General features: G+C 48.5%; 1 protein-coding gene across 1 annotated transcript in view; it reads left to right on the top strand.

Annotated features, from left to right (window-relative positions):
- Window positions 1–2102: 2102 nt before the first annotated feature.
- SEZ6L2 (seizure related 6 homolog like 2) overlaps window positions 2103–20218 on the top strand; it is an 81923-nt gene continuing 63807 nt past the window's right edge. The window contains exons 1-7 of the mRNA XM_070944803.1: window positions 2103–2159; window positions 7848–7986; window positions 12608–12826; window positions 13183–13500; window positions 13959–14092; window positions 16980–17172; window positions 19042–19227. Coding sequence (XP_070800904.1) covers window positions 2103–2159; window positions 7848–7986; window positions 12608–12826; window positions 13183–13500; window positions 13959–14092; window positions 16980–17172; window positions 19042–19227 — 1246 coding nt within the window. The remainder of the gene's footprint in view (window positions 2160–7847; window positions 7987–12607; window positions 12827–13182; window positions 13501–13958; window positions 14093–16979; window positions 17173–19041; window positions 19228–20218) is intronic.

Raw genomic sequence — 20218 nt, 5'->3', positions numbered from 1 at the left:
TCTGCACTCTTTCTAGAGTCGCAACCTCTTTTTTACATCATGGCGACCAAAACTGGATGCAGTATTCCAAGTGTGACCTTACCAAGGCATTATAAAGCGGTATTAACACTTCACGTGATTTTGATTCTATCCCTCTGTTAATGCAGCCTAGAACGGTGTTGGCTTTTTTGACAAGGACATTTGTGACAAGGAACCCCATAGCTTCATCAACTCCAGGATCACAAAAAGATTGAGGGTAAGCAGACAAAATGGGGTACAGGCAGCCTCAATTTACAGCAATTGGGACAGAATTTCTGTTGCTGAGCTAGGACGGTTGTTAAGTGAATTGCACCTGATTTAATGACATTTTTGCCAGTTGTTAAGTGAATTGTTGTGGTTGTTAAATGAATCGTGTGGTCATTAAGTGAATCCAGCTTCCCCCATTGACTTTGCTTGTTGGAAGATGGCTGGGAAGGCCGCAAATGGGGATCACGTGACCCTGGGACACTACAAACAACGTAAATGCATGCCGGTTGCCAAGCACCTGAATTCAGATCATGTGAACATGGGGACGGTTTAACTGCAAGGACCAGTCATCAGATTTTTTCACTGCTGTTGTAACTTTGAATGGTTGCTAAATGAATGGTTGCAAGTTCAGGACTATATATGGCAAGTGAAATTGTAGGTGCTCAACAACTCACCTCCTGATTGGCAATTCTTTCCATTACTATAAGAATAGTTCACAGAAATTAAATTAAAAGCAAACTCACAGAGTTTTATTACACCCAGAAACTAGTACCTCCAGCAACCCAAACGGGATCAGAGTCAAAGTCCAGGGTACTAACAGATGCAATGGGTTTAAGCAGGAGTTCCTTCCCTTTGTATCTGCACACATAGTTCCACTCCATCCTCTTCTCAGCTCATCTTCTTTGTTACCATTAGTATTTGCATTGATGGAGGAAGAGACCAGAGGATCGTTTTGGAGTGGGTACATCATCTGAATCAAGGTCAAAGAGGTCACAGCTGGTCTTCATAATTTGCTCCTCCAGCACTTTATGGCGCTTCATGTCTGACAGCACCTTGTCCAGGCGGGCTTCTCTTTTCTGACTCTTAGTTAACATCCCTGGAAATTAATCAGAAATCAGGATTGGAAGATGAAATTCATACATCATGCTAGTGCTGTGGCTCCGTTACCTGAGCCTGTGTTATCGGCAGGAGAGGACTCCGAGAGTGAAGAAGAGGAGTTGGCAAGGCCTCCCTCTCCAGGACCCTCCTCTCTGGCAATGCCTTCGGTGTCCTCCGAAAGTCAAGAAATAGGCCCGGGGCCAAGCACGTCCACGCAGCCACAGGTGGACAGTAATGAGGAAGATGAGTCTTGGCTGGACCCTCGGCAGCGTCGCAGAGATAAGCGCGCGCAGCAGAAGAAGAGGCATGCCAGGGATTAGGCTGAGTCACTGGACGACACCCCACAGGGTATAAAAGAGGGTGTGGTGGCCGGTTCAGCTCTGTGACAAGCAAAAAACGGACTCAGCCTAATCCCTGGCATGCCTCTTCTTCTGCTGCGCGCGCTTATCTCTGTGACGCTGCCGAGGGTCCAGCCAAGACTCATCTTCCTCATTACTGTCCACCTGTATTTACTGGACTTTGTTGATTATTGTGTATTGGCTTTGTTCCCGGACGAAGGGAGAAACTCCCCCCTCGTGAGTAAAGTAACTTTTCTGAGCATGCGGAAGATGGCGGTCGCACGGTGAAACGCTGCGCTCAGATGGAGAGTATTTTGGGACTCTAGGGGATACCACAGGGGCGCTGTTCATCAGCGACCCCTTATTTGGTCGGATGGGCCCGGGGCGAGGGTTTTGAGACCTTCCCCGCCCCTCGGTGTTTCCGGAGCCAGAAACGGCATGGAGGAATGGCAATGGAGAGCTGAGGCCGGGCCGCTTCTGACGCTGCCGAGAGCGGAGGTATGATGGCTTATCGACGGCGGCGGCGAGCTCCATTGGTGGAGCTCTGGGCGAGTTTTTGGGACTCCCCTCGCCCCTGGACATGCCTAGAGCAGGGGGCATTTGGCGGAGTGCTGTGGTTGTGCTGCCCCGACGTTTTCTGACGCTGCCGAAAACGAGGGTATGGTGGTTAGTTCGGCAGCGGCTCGTCGGATGATGAAGGAGAAGGAGAAGGTGGAGGTGTGGCAGTGAGGGGGCGAGTGGCAGGCAGTCCACTGAACTTCCATCTGCCCCACTCAGAGACTCCCCGGCGGCCCCTTGAAACCGGGAATGGCGGTTTGGACATCAGCGGGGGTGGTGAGGCCGGCCCTGATATTAAACTGGGCCGTGGCACACCCCACTGAAGTACTGGACGCTGTTTTTTCATCTCCATCGCCGGCAGAAGGGGCTTGCTGGGGGGTGAAAACTGAGAATGGAGAGGGCATAAGCGGTCTGCTGAGTCCGGAGATGAGAGACTCCTTCCTGGAAGATACTGTGGTGGCTGCAGAGAACCTGGAGGCCCCCTATGGCATCTAATTGGGGGCTGGAGCTCGGAAGCAGCTTGTTATCCCGGAAGAACCTGAGGAAGATAGGGTTGGTGGGCAACGGAGGGGTTTTTCCCCTTCGTACGCATACCAACCTCCTTCCTCCTACCCCCTCCTGGGACTTTGTTTGCCAAATAAAGGGCCTGTTACCCGCCCTGACTGAAGGAGTCCGCCCCCTTCTCCACCCCGTTTTCCTTTCTTCCCCTTCCCTTCTTTTTTCTCTTTCATCTGGACTGACTAGGATACGATCTGGAGCATAAGACCTTACCAAGGATTTCTGTCTTTGCCCCTGGCATGACTCACGGATTGACTGACTGATAAACTATCTCCCTCTGACCATGGGTCAGTTAATTGATGCAACTGCTGAGGGGTTCTTTATCACATCAGGACTTTCGCCACTGGGAGAAGTACTTTTCGATCTATGACCCTTTGAGGGTCCCGCCGTGAGAGGGCGGACTGGATGCTGTTCCCATTGGCTGAAATTGTCAGCACCCTCCTACTGTCGTGGGAGGACAGTAGAGATACCAATGGTACATCATTGAACAATATGGCCCCATGATACATCTTGAGACCCCTGATTAAGCTCCCTTCCTCCATCGCTGCACTGGGAGATGTACACGACTGCGGATTTGCTTGCGCTGCGAGACTCCCCCCTCTCGCAGATGTGGCCCTCATCGTTATCGAGGGCCCACCTCAATGACGGGCTTTGGGACCCAGAGAGGTGGCATGTGAAAACTAGGGGGTTGAGGGCTTTTTTATCAAATTTTTTAGTTAAATTTTTAAGGGGCCTCAGGGAGGGGGAGGGTCAAATTAGAACTCAGGTTGTGGGTTTGGGGGAAAACCCACAAGGGGGAGGGTCGGGGTCGGGTCTGGCTGCGAAGCACGGTGGGGGGGGGTGGGCCCGGGATCGAGGGGGGGGTTAGAGCTCATCCAGATAGTGTTTTGAATATCAATACTGTGGGTGGGAGGGGTAGATATGGCGGGAGCAGGGGGCCATATCGTGTTAGGGGAGCTCGCACTCGCTGTTTACAAGCGATGGCGTGCTCCGGCCCCCAAAGCTCCACCCGTTTTCCAGGTTGCACAGACCCTCAGGGCCCGGGCCTTCGGCTGATGCTGTGCAATGCCAGGTCCGTAGTAAATAAAGCCCCCCTCATTTGTGATCTTATTCAGGAGGGGGGTGCGGACCTGGCAGGTGTTACGGAGACCTGGTTGGGCCATGAGGGGGGGGTTCCCCTCATTGAAATGTGCCCTCCAGGTTTCCTTGCCTTCCATCAGCCAAGGTCACAGGGGAGGGGCGGGGGGGTAGCGGTTATCATTAAGGAAGGTCTGAAACCGAGGGAGGCCACTGTCTCTCAGACGACCGGCTGTGAATCCCTCCTCGTGAAATGGGGCCACGGGGTTCAGATGGGTTTGCTGATCATGTACCTGGCTCCCTGCCACGTGGCAGCAGCCCTGCCCGAGCTACTCAACGTCATCGCCGCGGTGGCGGTTGATACCCCCAGGCTTATGGTCATGGGGGATTTCAACCTACCGTCTGCGGGCGAGGCGTCTGAGGTGGCTCGGGAGTTCATGGCTTCCATGACAGCTATGGACCTGACCCAGTTAATTCATGGCCCTACTCACACGGGGGGAAACACGCTGGATTTGGTTTTTGTCTCTGGACAGTGGTTGAGTGATCTCGAGATAGGGGATATAGTCACCGAGCCCTTGTCATGGTCGGATCACTCTCTCCTTCGTCTCGACCTTCGAACCGCTACACCCCGCCGCAGGGAGGCGGAGCCGGTAAGATGGTTCCACCCCAGGCGCCTGATGGAACCTGACAGGTTCCAGATGGAGCTTGGGCCATTCCCTGAGGCTCTGGCACACGCCCCGACTGGAGACCTAGTGGCCGCCTGGGATAGGGCGGCCGCTGGAGCTCTGGACCGGGTCGTGCCTTTGCGGCCTCTGACCCGGCGCCGATCTCATTTAGCTCCTTGGTTTACCGAGGAGCTGAGGGAGTTGAAGCGCCGGAAAAGATGCCTAGAGAGTAGTTTGGAGGGCCAGCCGTTCTGAATCGGACCGGACACTGGTAAGATCTCATATTAGGACTTACCTAGTGGCGATAAAAGCAGCGAAATGTAGCTATTTTGCTGCTCTTATTGCGTCATCAGATAATCGCCCGGCCGCCCTGTTCAGGGTGACCCGCTCCCTGCTCCACCAGGAAGCGCGGGAGGACCCCTTGGAGGGTAGAGCCGAGGATTTTGTTCAATATCTGTATGACAAAATCACTCAGATTCGGGAAGATCTGGACTCCGACTGGGTAGTCTCAGGGGGAGGGACAGGGGCAGGACTTGAGAATGTTATCTGGGATGAGTTTGATCCTGTGACCCCTGAGGATGTGGACAGGATTCTGGGTAGACTGAACGCGACCACTTGTTTATTGGACCCGTGTCCCTCCTGGTTAGTGCTGGCTTCTCGGGAGGTGACACGAGGCTGGTTCCAGGGGATTATAAATGCTTCGTTGGGTGAGGGTGTCTTTCCTGCCGCCTTGAAAGAGGCGGTGGTGAGGCCTCTCCTCAAGAAGCCATCCCTGGACCCCGCAATGTTGGTAAATTATCGTCCGGTCTCCAACCTTCGTTTTGTGGCGAAGGCTGTTGAGAGTGTGGTCGCGAAACAGTTCCCCCAGCACCTGGATGAAACAACGTATCTGGATCCGTTCCAGTCGGGCTTCAGGCCCGGGTACAGCACGGAAACAGCATTGGTCGCGTTGGTTGATGATCTCTGGAGGGCTCGGGACAGGGGGTGCTCCTCTGTCCTGGTCCTGTTAGATCTCTCAGCGGCTTTTGATACCATCGACCATGGTATCATGCTGCACCGGTTGGAAGAGTTGGGAGTGGGAGGCACTGTGTTGCGGTGGTTCTCCTCCTTTCTCTCTGACCGGTTGCAGTCTGTGTTGACAGGGGGACAGAGGTCGACCCCGAGGCCCCTCATATGTGGGGTGCCGCAAGGGTCGGTCCTCTCGCCTCTCCTGTTCAACATTTATGTGAAGCCGCTCGGCGAGATCATCCGTGGTTTCGGGGTGGAGTACCATCAGTACGCTGACAATACCCAGCTGTACATCTCCACCCCGGATCACCCCAACGATGCCCTTGAAGTGATGTCCCGGTGCCTGGAGGCCGTACGGATCTGGATGGGGAGGAACAGGCTCAGGCTCAACCCATCCAAGACCGAGTGGCTGTGGTTTCCGACGTCCCGATATAGTCAGTTGATGCCATCTCTGACTATTGGGGGCGAATCACTGGCCCCCACGGAGAGGGCTCGCAACTTGGGCGTCCTCCTGGATTCACGGCTGTCTTTAGAAGAGCACTTGACGGCCGTGACCGGGAGGATTTTCTATCAGGTTCGCCTGATTCGCCAGTTGTGTCCCTTTCTGGATCGGGACTCGTTACGCACAGTCACTCATGCCCTCGTCACCTCCCGCCTGGACTATTGTAATGCTCTCTACATGGGGCTCCCCTTGAGGAGCACCCGGAGGCTCCAACTGGCGCAGAGTGCGGCCGCGCGGGTGGTAATGGGAGTGTCATGGCGCTCCCATGTGACACCTCTCCTGCGCGAGCTGCACTGGCTCCCGGTGGTCTTCCGGGTGCGCTTCAAGGTTTTGGTTACCACCTTTAAAGCGCTCCATGGCTTAGGACCTGGTTATTTACGGGACCGCCTACTACCACCAATAGCCTCCCACTGGCCAGTACGCTCTCATAGAGAGGGACTCCTCCGGGTGCCGTCAGCCAAACAATGTCGGCTGGCGACCCCTAGGGGGAGAGCCTTCTCTGTGGGGGCACCTACCGTCTGGAATGAGCTCCCCCCAGAGATACGGAGGATCCCGGATCTGCGCACCTTCCGCCGCGCTGTGAAGACTCTTTTATTCCATCAAGCAGGCTTGGCCTAATCTCCTCCCTCTTTTAATATATAAATTTTAAATCTGTTCTTAAATTATTGGGGTGTTTTAATTTGTCTGGGCCAAAAAATGATTTAATTCGATTTTAACTGGTTTTTTAAATTTTTGTATTTATGTATCTTATTGCTTGGCTGTTCACCGCCCTGAGTCCTTCGGGAGTAGGGCGGTATACAAATCAAATAAATAAAATAAAATATAAAAATAAAGAATACCTGGCAGCCAGCCACTGGGTTGCTGCCAATTCTGATACCGGATAAACTGTTGTCAGCTGAGTTCTTTAACTGTTGCCTGTCTGTGGGGGTGCGTGTGTGAGACGGGGACAGAACAGCTAGCTTATATAGCACGTCCACGCAGCCACAGGTGGACAGTAATGAGGAAGATGAGTCTTGGCTGGACCCTCGGCAGCGTCGCAGAGATAAGCGCGCGCAGCAGAAGAAGAGGCATGCCAGGGATTAGGCTGAGTCACTGGACGACACCCCACAGGGTATAAAAGAGGGTGTGGTGGCCGGTTCAGCTCTGTGACAAGCAAAAAACGGATATCGGACGACCTTCTTTGTATTTACTGGACTTTGTTGATTATTGTGTATTGGCTTTGTTCCCGGACGAAGGGAGAAACTCCCCCCTCGTGAGTAAAGAATACCTGGCAGCCAGCCACTGGGTTGCTGCCAATTCTGATACCGGATAAACTGTTGTCGGCTGAGTTCTTTAACTGTTGCCTGTCTGTGGGGGTGCGTGTGTGAGACGGGGACAGAACAGCTAGCTTATATAGTGCAATCTTTGCTGTTCCTACAGAAAATTGCAAAATAAGGAAGGAAACTGCTGTTCAGACTTGTGTGTGGGGGATCCCCCCCCTGCTGCCTTGCCTTCCTGTTTTTTAGAAGCCATTCTGCCACGTAGATTAGATTTTCTGAAAAAGGAGATCCTTTTTCCTTTTCCAGCACCACAAAGTCCTCTAAAAAAGTCCCCCTGGTTTAGTCAAATTGGAAATAGAATTAAACTGAAGCGAGCTCAGGCTTATTTTAAAAAGGATTTTTTCTCCCTCTTCTCCTGTTTGCTTGTTACAAGCAGCGCAACTTTGTAACTTGTTAGAATAGCTTTACAAGACCACTCTCACTCTCAGCTTGTTAACACTGGAGCCGGGTGCCATTTTTTCAAGCCGCTTTCACTCGCTCTGATTTTTGTTTAGATCAAAAAGTCACAAAAAAAAGTAATACTTGCAGTTTCTTGGTTTAAAGGTTCAGGTTGTTTTTTCCGCTGATTAATGAAGTTAATTTCAATCAATTTGGATGTTTGCTGCAGCCGGCTTGCTCTGCAGCAAGCAGAGTCGTCCCACGCCGTCCGGAGTCTCAGCAAGTTGAAAGGGAGCCGCGCCTGTTTCCTCCCCAGTAGCGATCTTCTGGGGGCTCACAGGGGCTCGACCTGCACCTTGCTTACTCTTCTCCTTCAAATCCTTCAGATTCTGGAGTTTTCAAGCCGCTTCTCAAAGTCGAAGCGGCTCTACAGACGGCGGGGCTGGCGGTCCTTAGAGAGGGACCGTCTTTCACCGGAGGCAAGCAAACCGGAAGTCCAGCTCTGTGACAAGCAAAAAACGGATATCGGACGACCTTCTTTGTATTTACTGGACTTTGTTGATTATTGTGTATTGGCTTTGTTCCCGGACGAAGGGAGAAACTCCCCCCTCGTGAGTAAAGAATACCTGGCAGCCAGCCACTGGGTTGCTGCCAATTCTGATACCGGATAAACTGTTGTCGGCCGAGTTCTTTAACTGTTGCCTGTCTGTGGGGGTGCGTGTGTGAGACGGGGACAGAACAGCTAGCTTATATAGTGCAATCTTTGCTGTTCCTATAGAGAATTGCAAAATAATTAAAAACCATGAGGAAGCAGGTGGGAGAAAACTGACTAGCAACAGCATTTATTTGTTAGGTTAAGAAATTGACAACTTTGCTACCTATCAATAAATAATCTCAATACGTTTTAGTCCTTGATTTACAACCATTGGTTCAGTGATCGTTCAAAGTTACGGCACTCAGAAAAGTGATTTATGACTAGTCCTCACACTTCGGACCATTGCAGCATCCCTGGGGTCACATGATCAAAATTTAGATTCTTGACAAGCAGGTGCAGCATCCCAGGGTCACGTGATCACCAGTTACTACCTTCTGAGTCAGCTTCTGATGAGCAAAGTCAATGGGGGAAGCTGGATTTCCTTCATGACCATGTGATTCGCTGAACATCTGCAGTGAGTTGCTTAACAACTTTGGCAAAAAAAGGTCATAAAATCAGGTGCGACTCACTTAACAACCGAATGGCTTAGCAATGGAAATTCTGGTCCCAATTGTGGACGCAAGTCGAAGACCGCCTGTACTGCTTCTCAGCAATGGGGGTACTTCAAAAAGTGAATGTTACAACATAAGAGGTGATTTAAACATTTTTTTTCTGTCTAGGATCCTCTTTCTAAAAATCTACTATTTTGAATAACCCTAGTGGGAAATGTGGATGAAAGACATCACAGACTCTGAAAATTTAACCATTTTATATACACATGCACACACACATGTACGTACTGAGTCAGTATTGATTCCTGGGGATTGCCTAGGCAAGTCCCTGCAGTTTTCTTGGCAAGGTTTTTCAGAAGTGGTTTGTTATTGCTTCCTTCCTAGGGCTGAGTGAGTGGGACTGGCCCAAGGTTATCCAGCTGGCTATACGCCTAGCCCTAGGGCCGTGATGGTGAACCTATGGCACACGTGCCACAGGTGGCACGCGGAGCCATATTAGTGGGCACGCCAGCTCAGCTCTGGGGCGCATGCGCACGCCGGCCAGCTGATTTTCGGGCCTTCTGGGCCCACCAGAAGTAGGGAAACAGGCTGTTTCCTGCTTCTGGAGGGCCTGGGGGGGTGGGGAAGGCCCGTTTTTCTTTCTTACCTGGCTCCAGATCCTCTCTGTGTATCTGGGAACGGCGAAAACAGCCTTTCCCACTCCCTTGGAGGCCCTACGGAGGCTCAAAGGGCCCATTTCCCCACTCCCAGTGGGACAGGAAGTGACATTTTTTCCTGTCCCCAGCCTCCAGAGACTCCTAGAGAGGCTCCTAGAGACTCCTAGAGAGGCTCCTAGAGACTCCTAGAGAGGTTCTGGAGGCTGGGGACAGCAAAAAATGTCACTTCCTGTCCCACCGGGAGTTGGGAAATGGGCCTTTTCAGCCTCCGTAGGGCCTCCAAGGGAGTGGGAAAGGCTGTTTTCGCCGTTCCCAGATACACAGAGAGGATCTGGAACCAGGTAAGAAAGAAAAACGGGCCTACCAGGCCATCATGTGGCAGGAGCGGGGGGGGAGGGGGGAGGGGGTTGCGCACACATGTGCGTGGGCATGTGCGCGTGCAACCCTCCCCCGCCCCCCCCCTCTCCTGGCACGCGATGGCAAAAAGGTTAGCCATCACTTCCCTAGGGTATAGAACTGCTGGTCTCCCAGTTTCTATCCTGGTGCCTTAACCGCTTACCAAACTGGCCCTCTCTGGAGTTTTCTACTTCAATAAAAATGATTAAATGGGTTTGATGTATGAAAATTATGCAAGGGAGGAAGAGTTTCTTTCCTTTTCTCTCTTGCATAAGCTAGAAGTTGGAGTCATCTAATAAATGGTGGGAGATTAAGGACAGCCAAGAGGACGTAGTTCTTCAATTCAATTCAAATCTTTATTGTCAGTGCACAACAATATGTACGAGATTGGTTGAGCTCCCTCAGTGCACCCCCCAACACAATACAACTCACAGTGAAGACAGAAAATCCCTAACCCAATAAATCATATTAAAAACCACCCAGTCCTATTGCACCAGTGTGAACATGTTACACGTTGCGCCAGCCCTGCAAGTCCATCATACTACGTAGTTATGATGTTATTTTGCATTCAGGAGTCTGACAGCCCACAGATAAAAACTGTTCTTCAGCCTGTTCGCGGGGCTGGCTATGCTTCTATATCTCCTTCCCGATGGTAGGAGGATAAAGAAGTGGTGACCAGGGTGTGAGTCATCCCTGAGGACAATTTTCCATCAGAGGAGGGATGACTATCAACTTTGCATTATAAAAGGATCAGACACCAAGTCATGGAGAATGATTATACTGTCAATAGCAAGGGGTGTGGCCGGGCGTGGTTAGCTACCGATTCGGGCGAACCGGTGAGAACCGGCTGAATCTCACCACTGGGTTCCCCCAGTGATGGACCTCAGGTGATTTTTATTGCTGATCTCTGGCATCCCAACATAGCAGGACCTGAACGACAGGCGTTGGATTATATCTTTGCCCCTGGGTCGATAGATGCTTGACCTAACAAGTATTGTGAGCATGGACACAATCTCACAAATATTTGCTGCTCCTCAGAAAAATCAACCACTCCCTACACTATTGTCTTGATCTAGATTCATTGTTTTGCAGACTGAATTAGGCCCAATGTGTAATGCAAAAGCCACAAAGACATTTGCGAAGCCATGAAAATGTCTTTTTCTTCAAAATGATTCTGTGCCCTCTCATAAGACTCATTTTAGAGAGTTTTGAGATCTGGGACATTTTGGTTTCCTTTCTTGCACTGTTTAGTTCCTTGTGGTTTTTTTCCCCTTTTACGGCACTGTTCTGTTCAGCCTGTGCAGTTGGGAATGTTGCTGACTACACTGTAGTACTAGTTACCCTCAAATTTAATCAAGTGTATGAAATCCACATTCTGTATTAATAGTATAGATTTATCCAGGGTTATTCTGGGAAGAAAAGGAGGGTAAGAAATTAACCAAAGTAAAGTAGTCTGTTTCCACCTGTCTACTGTATGATAAATTATTGTTCTTACACGATATATGTAGCTCAACATTTGTGTCAAGGGATTTAATTTTGAAAAATTCTAGCCAGCTGTATTCCAATAAAATCCTTAGAGACTCGTGTTTTTTTTTGTCCAGACATTTCTTTCTTGCAGGAGAAACCATTCAGAACTTACTCATGTGATGTGCTTTATGAGATTAAAGGCACTAGCCACACTGGAAACATGGAGACTGCTTGGAAAGATGGTTTAATGGTGGACAGGATCACATGGTTTGAGTTCCTGAACAGAAAAGGGCCGAGATGCAGCGAGTCCCCAGGTTTTATGCCCTCTCTGGCTTTGAACTTCCTGGGACCCCGAAAGAGTATCCTGATTGGTTGTCAGACTCCCAGGGGGTGGGGGTCTTAGCTAGCCTTGCTGGCTGATGTAATCTTCCCAGGTGCCATGTGGTGAGTTTCTGTTGCTAGATGGGTCCTATTGTGTTGCAGATGATGGTCCATTGACAAAGGGGTGGGCAGGAAGATGGGAGCTGCTTTGTCTTTAAAACATGTTTCTCCATTTCTCAACCAGGGAAATATAATATTCTGCCTTTTTAATATTTCCTAAAATATTTCATTCTTCTAGGAAAGGGGTGGGTGCTAACTTCCTACAAAACAAAGGATATATCTTATATAAATGTATGTGCTCTAGCTATGTAATATTGTGGCTATACTTTAAAATACTAACTCTAGGCAAGTAAAGAATATAATATACAACAAGCTATGTGCTAGTTTACATTATGGAAAATTACAACCTATTATATTGTATTTATTTATTACCTTGTTGGGTCAAACTTAGTTAACTCTTTATGCTTCTATTTTGATAATAATAACTTGAAACCATCCCCTACATTGTGCAGAAAAATTAGGACTGCCGTTTCTGGGCCACAAAAACCTACAACATGGGTGTCCAATCCTTTGGCTTGCCTGGGCCACATTGAGTAAAGAGAAGTTGTCTTGGGCTGCATATATAATATACATAGCATAGTTAATGTATATAAATCACATAAAATTGTTAGAAGTTTATGATCTTTTCAGGCTGCATTAGGGCTACATGCAGTCCACAGACTGTGGGTGGGACAGTCATAGCTCATACATTCTTAAATTTCTGTAGCTCTTTGCTGCCATCTGTGGTGGTCTGGAATATTGCAGCCCAGAAAGGCCGGTCACAGGAAAAATGGTGGGAAGCAGTGCTATGCCTGCTGGTCTAGGAGGGAAAACGCAGCCTTGCTAAATTTAACAAATTTACAATTTGCAGTGCATCTTCTTCTCTGTGGACTTATGAGGCCAATGTGAGAAGAACATGGAGGACAGGCCACTGTTAACCCTTTGTTTCCTGCAGCCCTGCCTCTCTGGGAAAATGAGGAGGCCACCCCCTCCCCGCTGTTGGAGGCCCCCTCATCAGAGGCCATGGAGGGACCCAAGGAGGAGGAAATGGGGGTCTCGGCGGAGGTGCGGGGGTTCTCACCCCCCAGTCCCAAAGGCCTCTCCGAATTGCTGCAGGGGACACTGCTGAGAAAGGAGTTTCCCTGGGGCGAGGTGGTGGAAGAGCCAATTCCTGGTGAGAAAACCCAAAAAATTTGGGGAAGGGAAAGGCCTCTGCCTGGGATGGGACTAGATGTAGAGGAAAGGGTGGCTCATGTTGAAGAAAAATGGATGGGCAGGGGTGATTCTTGGAAGGGGATTGTGGGCCTAGATGCCATTGTGAATCATAAAGTTTGGCATTGTACTTTTAAAAAATGGGTTAATGGATAGTTCCATAATTGCACATTGGTTTTTCTTCCAGAAAAAAAGTTTTGTGGCAGAGACGACATTTTTTGGGGGGGAGAGAGGGTATGAGAGGTTTGCACTGTTTTCCCTCCTCTGTTCTGACTTCCCTGCACCCTTTCTTTTTAACTGTCTCCCCCTTGGTCCTAGGAGGACAGTCTTCCACTTTGCCCCCATTCCATCCACCCATCCAACGTCTAGATGGTGGGATGGTCCTTGAGACCTCTGAAGCCACAGCCACTGGCCCCTCCCCATTGACCACTGCTGCCCCTCCTACTGGCTTCCTACTCACCACCCCTCCAGCTTCAACAGCAGCTGCTCCACCCTGGTTGCCTCCTCCACCGGACGAGGTTGGTTCTGCCAACCACCCTATCTCGGCCACCACCACCTCCTTCATCCCTGAAGGTGACGAAGAGACGACAACCACTCTGATTACTACGACGACTATCACAACTGTTCACACGCCTGGTAAGTGATATGAGTGAGATGCAAAGGTTTTGGATGTGGGCGTAAGCTTTCTCCAACCTGATGCTCTCCTGTTACTTGCATCAGCTTCTGCCCACCTAGCAGTTCGAAAGCATGCAAATGCGAATAGATAAAAAGGTACCACTTCAGTGGGAAGGTAACAGTGTTCCATGTGCCTCAGCCTATAGTCATACTGACCACATGACCACCGAAGTGTCTTCAGATAATGCTGTCTCCCTTGGTTAAGAAATGGAGATGAGCACCGCCATCTAGACTCAGACACGGTTGGGCATCGGGAAACCATTACCTTTACCTTTATCATTCCCCAGCCCCAAAAGTCTGGATGACCCATATGGAGTCACCAAATAGTGGTAGGCTGAACTTGGTTGAAAAAATACAGACCATCCAGGACTAAACTGACTTCAGTCTTCTTTGTCTCCTTTCCTGCCTCCCTCACCAAGTGCTTTGCAACAACAACATCACCGACATAGAAGGTTACATTGAATCTCCTGATTATGCTGGCACTACTTTTTATGGAGGCCTGGATTGTATTTACACGATTTCAGTGTATATGGGCTACGGGATAGAAGTACAGGTAAGATGATATGAATTGGTCAGCACTGAAGAAGTTAAAACTAACTTACCCTGAAGAAGATAAAACTACTGACATTGGGAAATGTGGATTAATCATTTTTTAAAAAAAGTGTTTGGAAGTTGACAAAGAATCAGCGATAGCTGACCACATTACAGGTAGTCTTTGACTTACAACTGTTCATTAGTGACCTTTACAACAGCACTAAAAAAAGTGACTTACAACCGGTCCTTGCACTTATGACCATTGCAGCATCCCCATGGTCACATGACCACAATTTGGGTGCTTAGCAACCGGCATGTTTACAACTCTTGCCGTATCCTGGGGTCATAGTGATCACCATTTGCAAGCTTCCCAGCTCCAGGCCTCCAGCTCACTCCGACTGGATGAGTCCACGGGAGGAGACGAGGGCAGGTCTTGAGAATGTTACCTGGGAGGAGTTTGATCCTGTGACTCCCGAGGATGTGGACAGGGTTCTGGGTAAGATTAGTGCCGCCACGTGTTTATTGGACCCGTGTCCCTCCTGGTTGGTGCTGGCCTCCCGGGAGGTTACACGAGGCTGGCTCCAGGGGATTATAAGTGCTTCTCTGAGTGAGGGTGCCTTTCCTGCCGCCTTGAAAGAGGCGGTAGTGAGGCCCCTCCTCAAGAAGCCTTCCCTGGACCCGGCTGAATTAGCCAACTATCGTCCAGTCTCCAACCTTCGTTTTGTGGCGAAGGTTGTTGAGAGCGTGGTGGCACGACAACTTCCCCGGCACCTGGATGAAGCTATCTATCTAGACCCGTACCAGTCGGGCTTCAGGCAGGGGTACAGCACTGAAACGGCATTGGTCGCGTTGGTGGATGATCTCTGGAGGGCTCGGGACAGGGGCTGCTCCTCTGTCCTAGTCCTATTAGACCTCTCGGTGGCTTTTGATACCATCGACCATGGTATCATGCTGCAGCGGTTGAGGGGGTTAGGAATAGGGGGCACCGTTTTGCGGTGGTTCTCCTCCTTCCTCTCCGACCGCTCGCAGTTTGTGTTGGCAGGGGGACAGAGGTCGACCTCGAGGCATCTCGTATGGGGAGTGCCGCAAGGGTCGGTCCTCTCGCCTCTCCTGTTCAACATTTATGTGAAGCCGCTGGGTGAGATCATCCGTGGTTTCGGGGTGAAGTGTCATCTGTACGCTGACGATACTCAGCTGTACATCTCCACCCCAGACCACCCCAACGATGCCCTTGATGTGATGTCCCGCTGCCTGGAGGCCGTGCGGGTCTGGATGGGGAGGAACAGGCTCAGACTCAACCCCTCCAAGACTGAGTGGCTGTGGCTTCCGGCGCCCCGATATAGTCAGCAGGTGCCATCGCTGACTATTGGGGGTGAATCCTTGCCCCCCACAGAGAGGGCTCGCAATCTGGGTGTCCTCCTGGACGCATGGCTGTCTTTAGAAGAGCACATGACGGCCGTGGCCAGGGGGGCCTTTTATCAGGTTCGCCTGATTCGCCAGTTGCAGCCCTTTCTGGATCGGGACGCCTTGCGCACGGTCACTCACGCCCTTGTCACCTCCCGGTTGGACTATTGTAATGCTCTCTACATGGGGCTCCCCTTGAAGAGCACTCGGAGGCTCCAACTGGTCCAGAATGCGGCCGCGCGGGTGGTTATGGGTGCAACCCGTTGCGCCCACGTGACACCCCTCCTGCGCGAGCTGCACTGGCTCCCAGTGGTCTTCCGGGTGCGATTCAAGGTGTTGGTTACCACCTTTAAAGCGCTCCATGGCATAGGACCCGGGTACCTTCGAGACCGACTTCTGCCACCAATAGCCTCCCACCGACCAGTCCGCTCCCACAGAGAGGGTCTCCTCCGGGTGCCATCAGCCAAGTTATGTCGGCTGGCGACACCCAGGGGGAGGGCCTTCTCTGTGGGAGCCCCAGCCCTGTGGAATGAACTGCCCCCTGAAATACGAAAGATTTCCGACCTCCGGGTGTTTTGCTGCGCTCTGAAGACCCTGTTGTTCCGCCAGGCAGGGCTATTAACATAACGTTTTAAATTGGGGTATTTTAAATTTCTGGGATTTTAATTGGAGCCTAATTATTTAATGATTTTAAATTTTAAATTGTTGTCGTGTTTTTTGTGTTTTTAAATAGGCTGTACACCGCCCTGAGTCCTTCGGGAGAAGGGCGGTATAGAAATAAAATTATTTATTTATTTTATTTATTTATTTCCCAGCTGATCTCTGACAAGCAGAATCAACGGGGAAACCAAGATTTGCTTAACAACCACACGATTCACTTAACAACTGCAGTGCTTCGTTTAACAACCTTAACAAAAAGGTCATAAAATTGGGTGTGGCTCACTTAACAACCACCTTGAAATTCTGACCCCAATTGTGGTTGTAAGTCGAGGACTACCTGTATGCTTTAGTGGCATTTGACATGCTTTGAAAGCAGGAGCATAGTACTTCCCTGCTGTTTGGAAAAGCTGTCTGTTTCAGGCTTCTTTGCCAGGCTATTAAAAAAAGATGCTGTTGCTTTAAGAGTTGCGTTCATTTTAGTGAATGGGTTCTTTAAAAGCAGCAGCTTCTTTTTTTTTTACAGGTTTGCACCGAAGCTTAAATGCTTAAAGCTGCTTTAAGAAACACCAAAGTGATACTGTAATTGTTCAAGAATCAAAGGACTTTGGAAACATTTCTAAAGCATGTCCACTGTCCAGCCCTGTCCATTAGACGAATATTTGGTTCAAGTCCTGTTTTCCAGATGTGCTTCCCCTTGTCCCCTCCCTTCCCCAATAATTTTCCTGATAATATTTGCTCTTAACTTTAGATTCTTGAACAATATTAAAAATATGTGAAGCTTAAAAAGATGTGGCCAGCTTCTTAACCTTCTCCCTCTCTTTGTCAACCTCCATGACTTCCAGGTGCAGACTCTGAACTTGTCCAAGGAGGATTCACTGACAGTGGAAGGTCTGGGAGGGGAGAAACCTGTTGTCTTGGCCAATGAGTCATTGATGGTTGAGCGGCAAGTGATCCGTAGCCCAACCAATCAGATCCTGATTCATTTCCAGAGCTACCACACCACCACCCCTGGTGTCTTCAGATTCCACTACCAGGGTAAGGAATGAATACCTCCTCATTCCACCTTCTTTTAAAGGACCTTTCCCTGCTTAGTTATCCTCAAATGGTTGAGATTTCTACTCAGAACCTTCCAGGCTGAATTTAGGTGCCTAGACTGCATATTATGGGAAGCATATCCCAAAGGTGCTTTTTCAAGAGGCAACTGGATTTTCTTTGTTTTTCCTTGAAGATGTTTTACTTCTGTCCAAGAAGCTTCTTCCGTTCTGTCCTCAGACAACAGAACTGAAGAAGCTTCTTGGATAAGAAGCAAAATGTCTTCAAAGAGAAAACAGAAAGTCCAGTTGCCTCTTGAAAAATCACCTTTGGGACAACCACGACCTGGATGACTGAGGATCTCCATAGACATATAGGAAGCATAGTTCCATATCTAGATAAGATAAGGAGGAATTTCTCACCCCTTTAAGCAGTGGGAGATTTTCCCAATACCTGAGGACCAAGAAAGCAACGAGACAGAGGATTATAATTAGTTTTTCTGGGTTGTGCTGAAGTTTTGGGCTATTCTAGCACCTGTGTCACAAAGCCAGACCTGACAAAAGCTGATTCTCACCGGACTTATTCAGAACAAAAGTAGACATTATGATATCACTATGTCTATACTATACATATTTCATGTATTATTAGGATAGATTGGTTTGACTCAGTGTAAGTCTATCCAACTGCATGCACATTTCTCTAAATTCAGGCTGCTGTACGTATGCATGATATAGGGTGGGAGGCAGTGGTGGGTTCCTCCAGGTTCAGCCCGGTTCCGCCGAGCTGGTAGCGGTGACGATATGACGTCACCGAACTGGTTCTGCCCCCCCGCCCCCCGCGTTATTCTTACCTTTTATTTGGCCCCACCCCCAATCTATTGCTGCCTCCTGAGTCCCAGCTGATGGGCTATAAGGAAAAAAACTGTTTAAACTCTTGCCGCGGGGCTTCAAAGGGCCGCCCTACAGCTGATCAGTGGTAAAAGGCAGTTTGGTGGTAGACTGGTGCCTCCAAAAACGAATGAGTAGACCGATGCCTGAAAAAATAAATGGGTAGACCAGTGCCTACAAAAATACATGAGTAGACCAGTGCCTGCAAAAATAAATGGGTAGACCAGTGCCTGCAAAAATACATGAGTAGACCAGTGCCTGCAAAAATAAATGGGTAGACTGGTACAGCTCTGCAAGCAGTTAAAAGCCTGGTAGACCAGTACCTCTGCTAAATCCTAAAGAATTGTCACATGACCATCAAGCCACGCCCACAAAATAAGCCACACCCACAGAACCGGTAGTAAAAAAATTTAGAACCCACCCCTGGTGGGAGGCCCCCAAAAGCAAATGAGACATATAATATGATTTACCAGAAGCTCTTTTCTTTAGAAGTGTTCTAATCCCAGAAGCACTGGAAAGAAATCTCTTGAGGATGATGACAGTGGGTTTAACAAGGGTTTATCTGCCTTACAGCTTGACTAATTTACATAAGAGTGAAAGAAAACCCCTCCTGTAAATCCAAACCAGAAGGAACCATACCTCACTAAAAAAAAGAAAAAAAAAGAAGACAATAAACCCGTTTATAAATTAAGAATATATGCGCCCAATGACATTCAGAATAGGTGAGAACTTCTTCAGGTCCATCATATCCTATGGTACAAATTCAGTGTGTATTTTGTGTGTTAAAAAGACTATTTGAGGCAGCAAGCGTACCAAAAATGAACAAAAACCTATTAACTGTTGTCTAGGCGTACAAATATTTATCAAGTACTGGCAGAATTGAGCATGTTCCTTTATGAATGTATATCATTTGTTGAAGGCACTTTGTGAGCATAATTACCTACTATGTTTCCCTGTCTGTAACCTTCCTGTCTCCCAACCCCAGCTTTCCTGCTCAGCTGTGGCTTCCCCAGTAGGCCAGAAAATGGGGATGTCATGGTAACTGATCTCCATCCGGGGGGCTCTGCCACTTTCAAATGTGAGTCAGGCTTCCAGTTGAGGGGTGAAGAGATACTCATTTGCCTCAACGTCAGCCGCCCTCGGTGGAGTGGCACAAGCCCTGTGTGTGTGGGTGAGTGAAGGAATAAAATGAACCAGAAAATGCAGCCTTGTCAAAAGATTGGAGTGGTAATGGACAAAAGGGAGAGCATTTTAAAGCTTTTTGAGTCCCAGGGGCAGAACATTTTTTTGAGAACCCTTTCTTCCTTCATTGTATGACAATGTAATTTTTTTTGGCATGTTTTTTTATCCACTGATGGCCCAGTTAATGGGGGTATAAGTACAACTTCAAAATACCATAATAAATAAGTGCTTAATAAACAGTGTATTGTCTGGATCAATTTGTTTATACAAATTATTAACTAATAATGAGAGCAATATTAATAATAACCATAGTTAAAATACTAATAATTACTTATTGTAGTAAAATTCTTACATCATTTACCTATATATATCATTAATCTTTCATCTTCTAATTTCTACCTCTTTTATCCAACCATTGATAGAACATATCTCATGTTAAAAATATTCTGTTTCTTCCTTATCTTTTATTATTAAAGTCAATCTATTCATCTCCGCACAATCTAATATTTTTCTAATTATACTTTCATCTCTAGGTATATCTTCATTTTTCCAATGTTGTGCAAATGCAATTCTTCCTGCTGTCAACACATGTATTATTATTTTTTTTTATTGCAAAAGTTTTACAATTACATTTTCACCCCATTTCCCCCCCATCCCACCCCCACACCCCCCCTAACCCCCCCAACCCCCCCTAACCCTCCCCCCCTGACTTCCACAAAATATAATCCCATCAAAATCCCCTTTTTATAGAACTTGAACCCCTCAAACCCCCTTAAAAATTTTTTTTCTTCACAGTATTCATACATTTCTATTTTTATATAATACTTTCAATGAAAAACTATTTGGTACTTCCTAACTTGATATTTGTTCTGCACATAATCTATCCATTTTTTCCATTCCCATTCATAAGTCTCTTGTGAGCAATCTTTTAAATATGCTGAGATCTTCGCCATCTCCGCAAAACTGGCCATCTTCAAAGT

This window comes from Pituophis catenifer, unplaced genomic scaffold (assembly GCF_029215685.1).
Source record: "Pituophis catenifer annectens isolate HBS135680 unplaced genomic scaffold, rPitCat1.0.hap2 SCAF_5, whole genome shotgun sequence".
In the NCBI taxonomy this organism is placed as follows: domain Eukaryota; kingdom Metazoa; phylum Chordata; class Lepidosauria; order Squamata; family Colubridae; genus Pituophis; species Pituophis catenifer.
The sequence above is the reverse complement of the archived record's forward strand: the minus strand, read 5'-3'. Positions and strand labels throughout refer to the sequence as shown.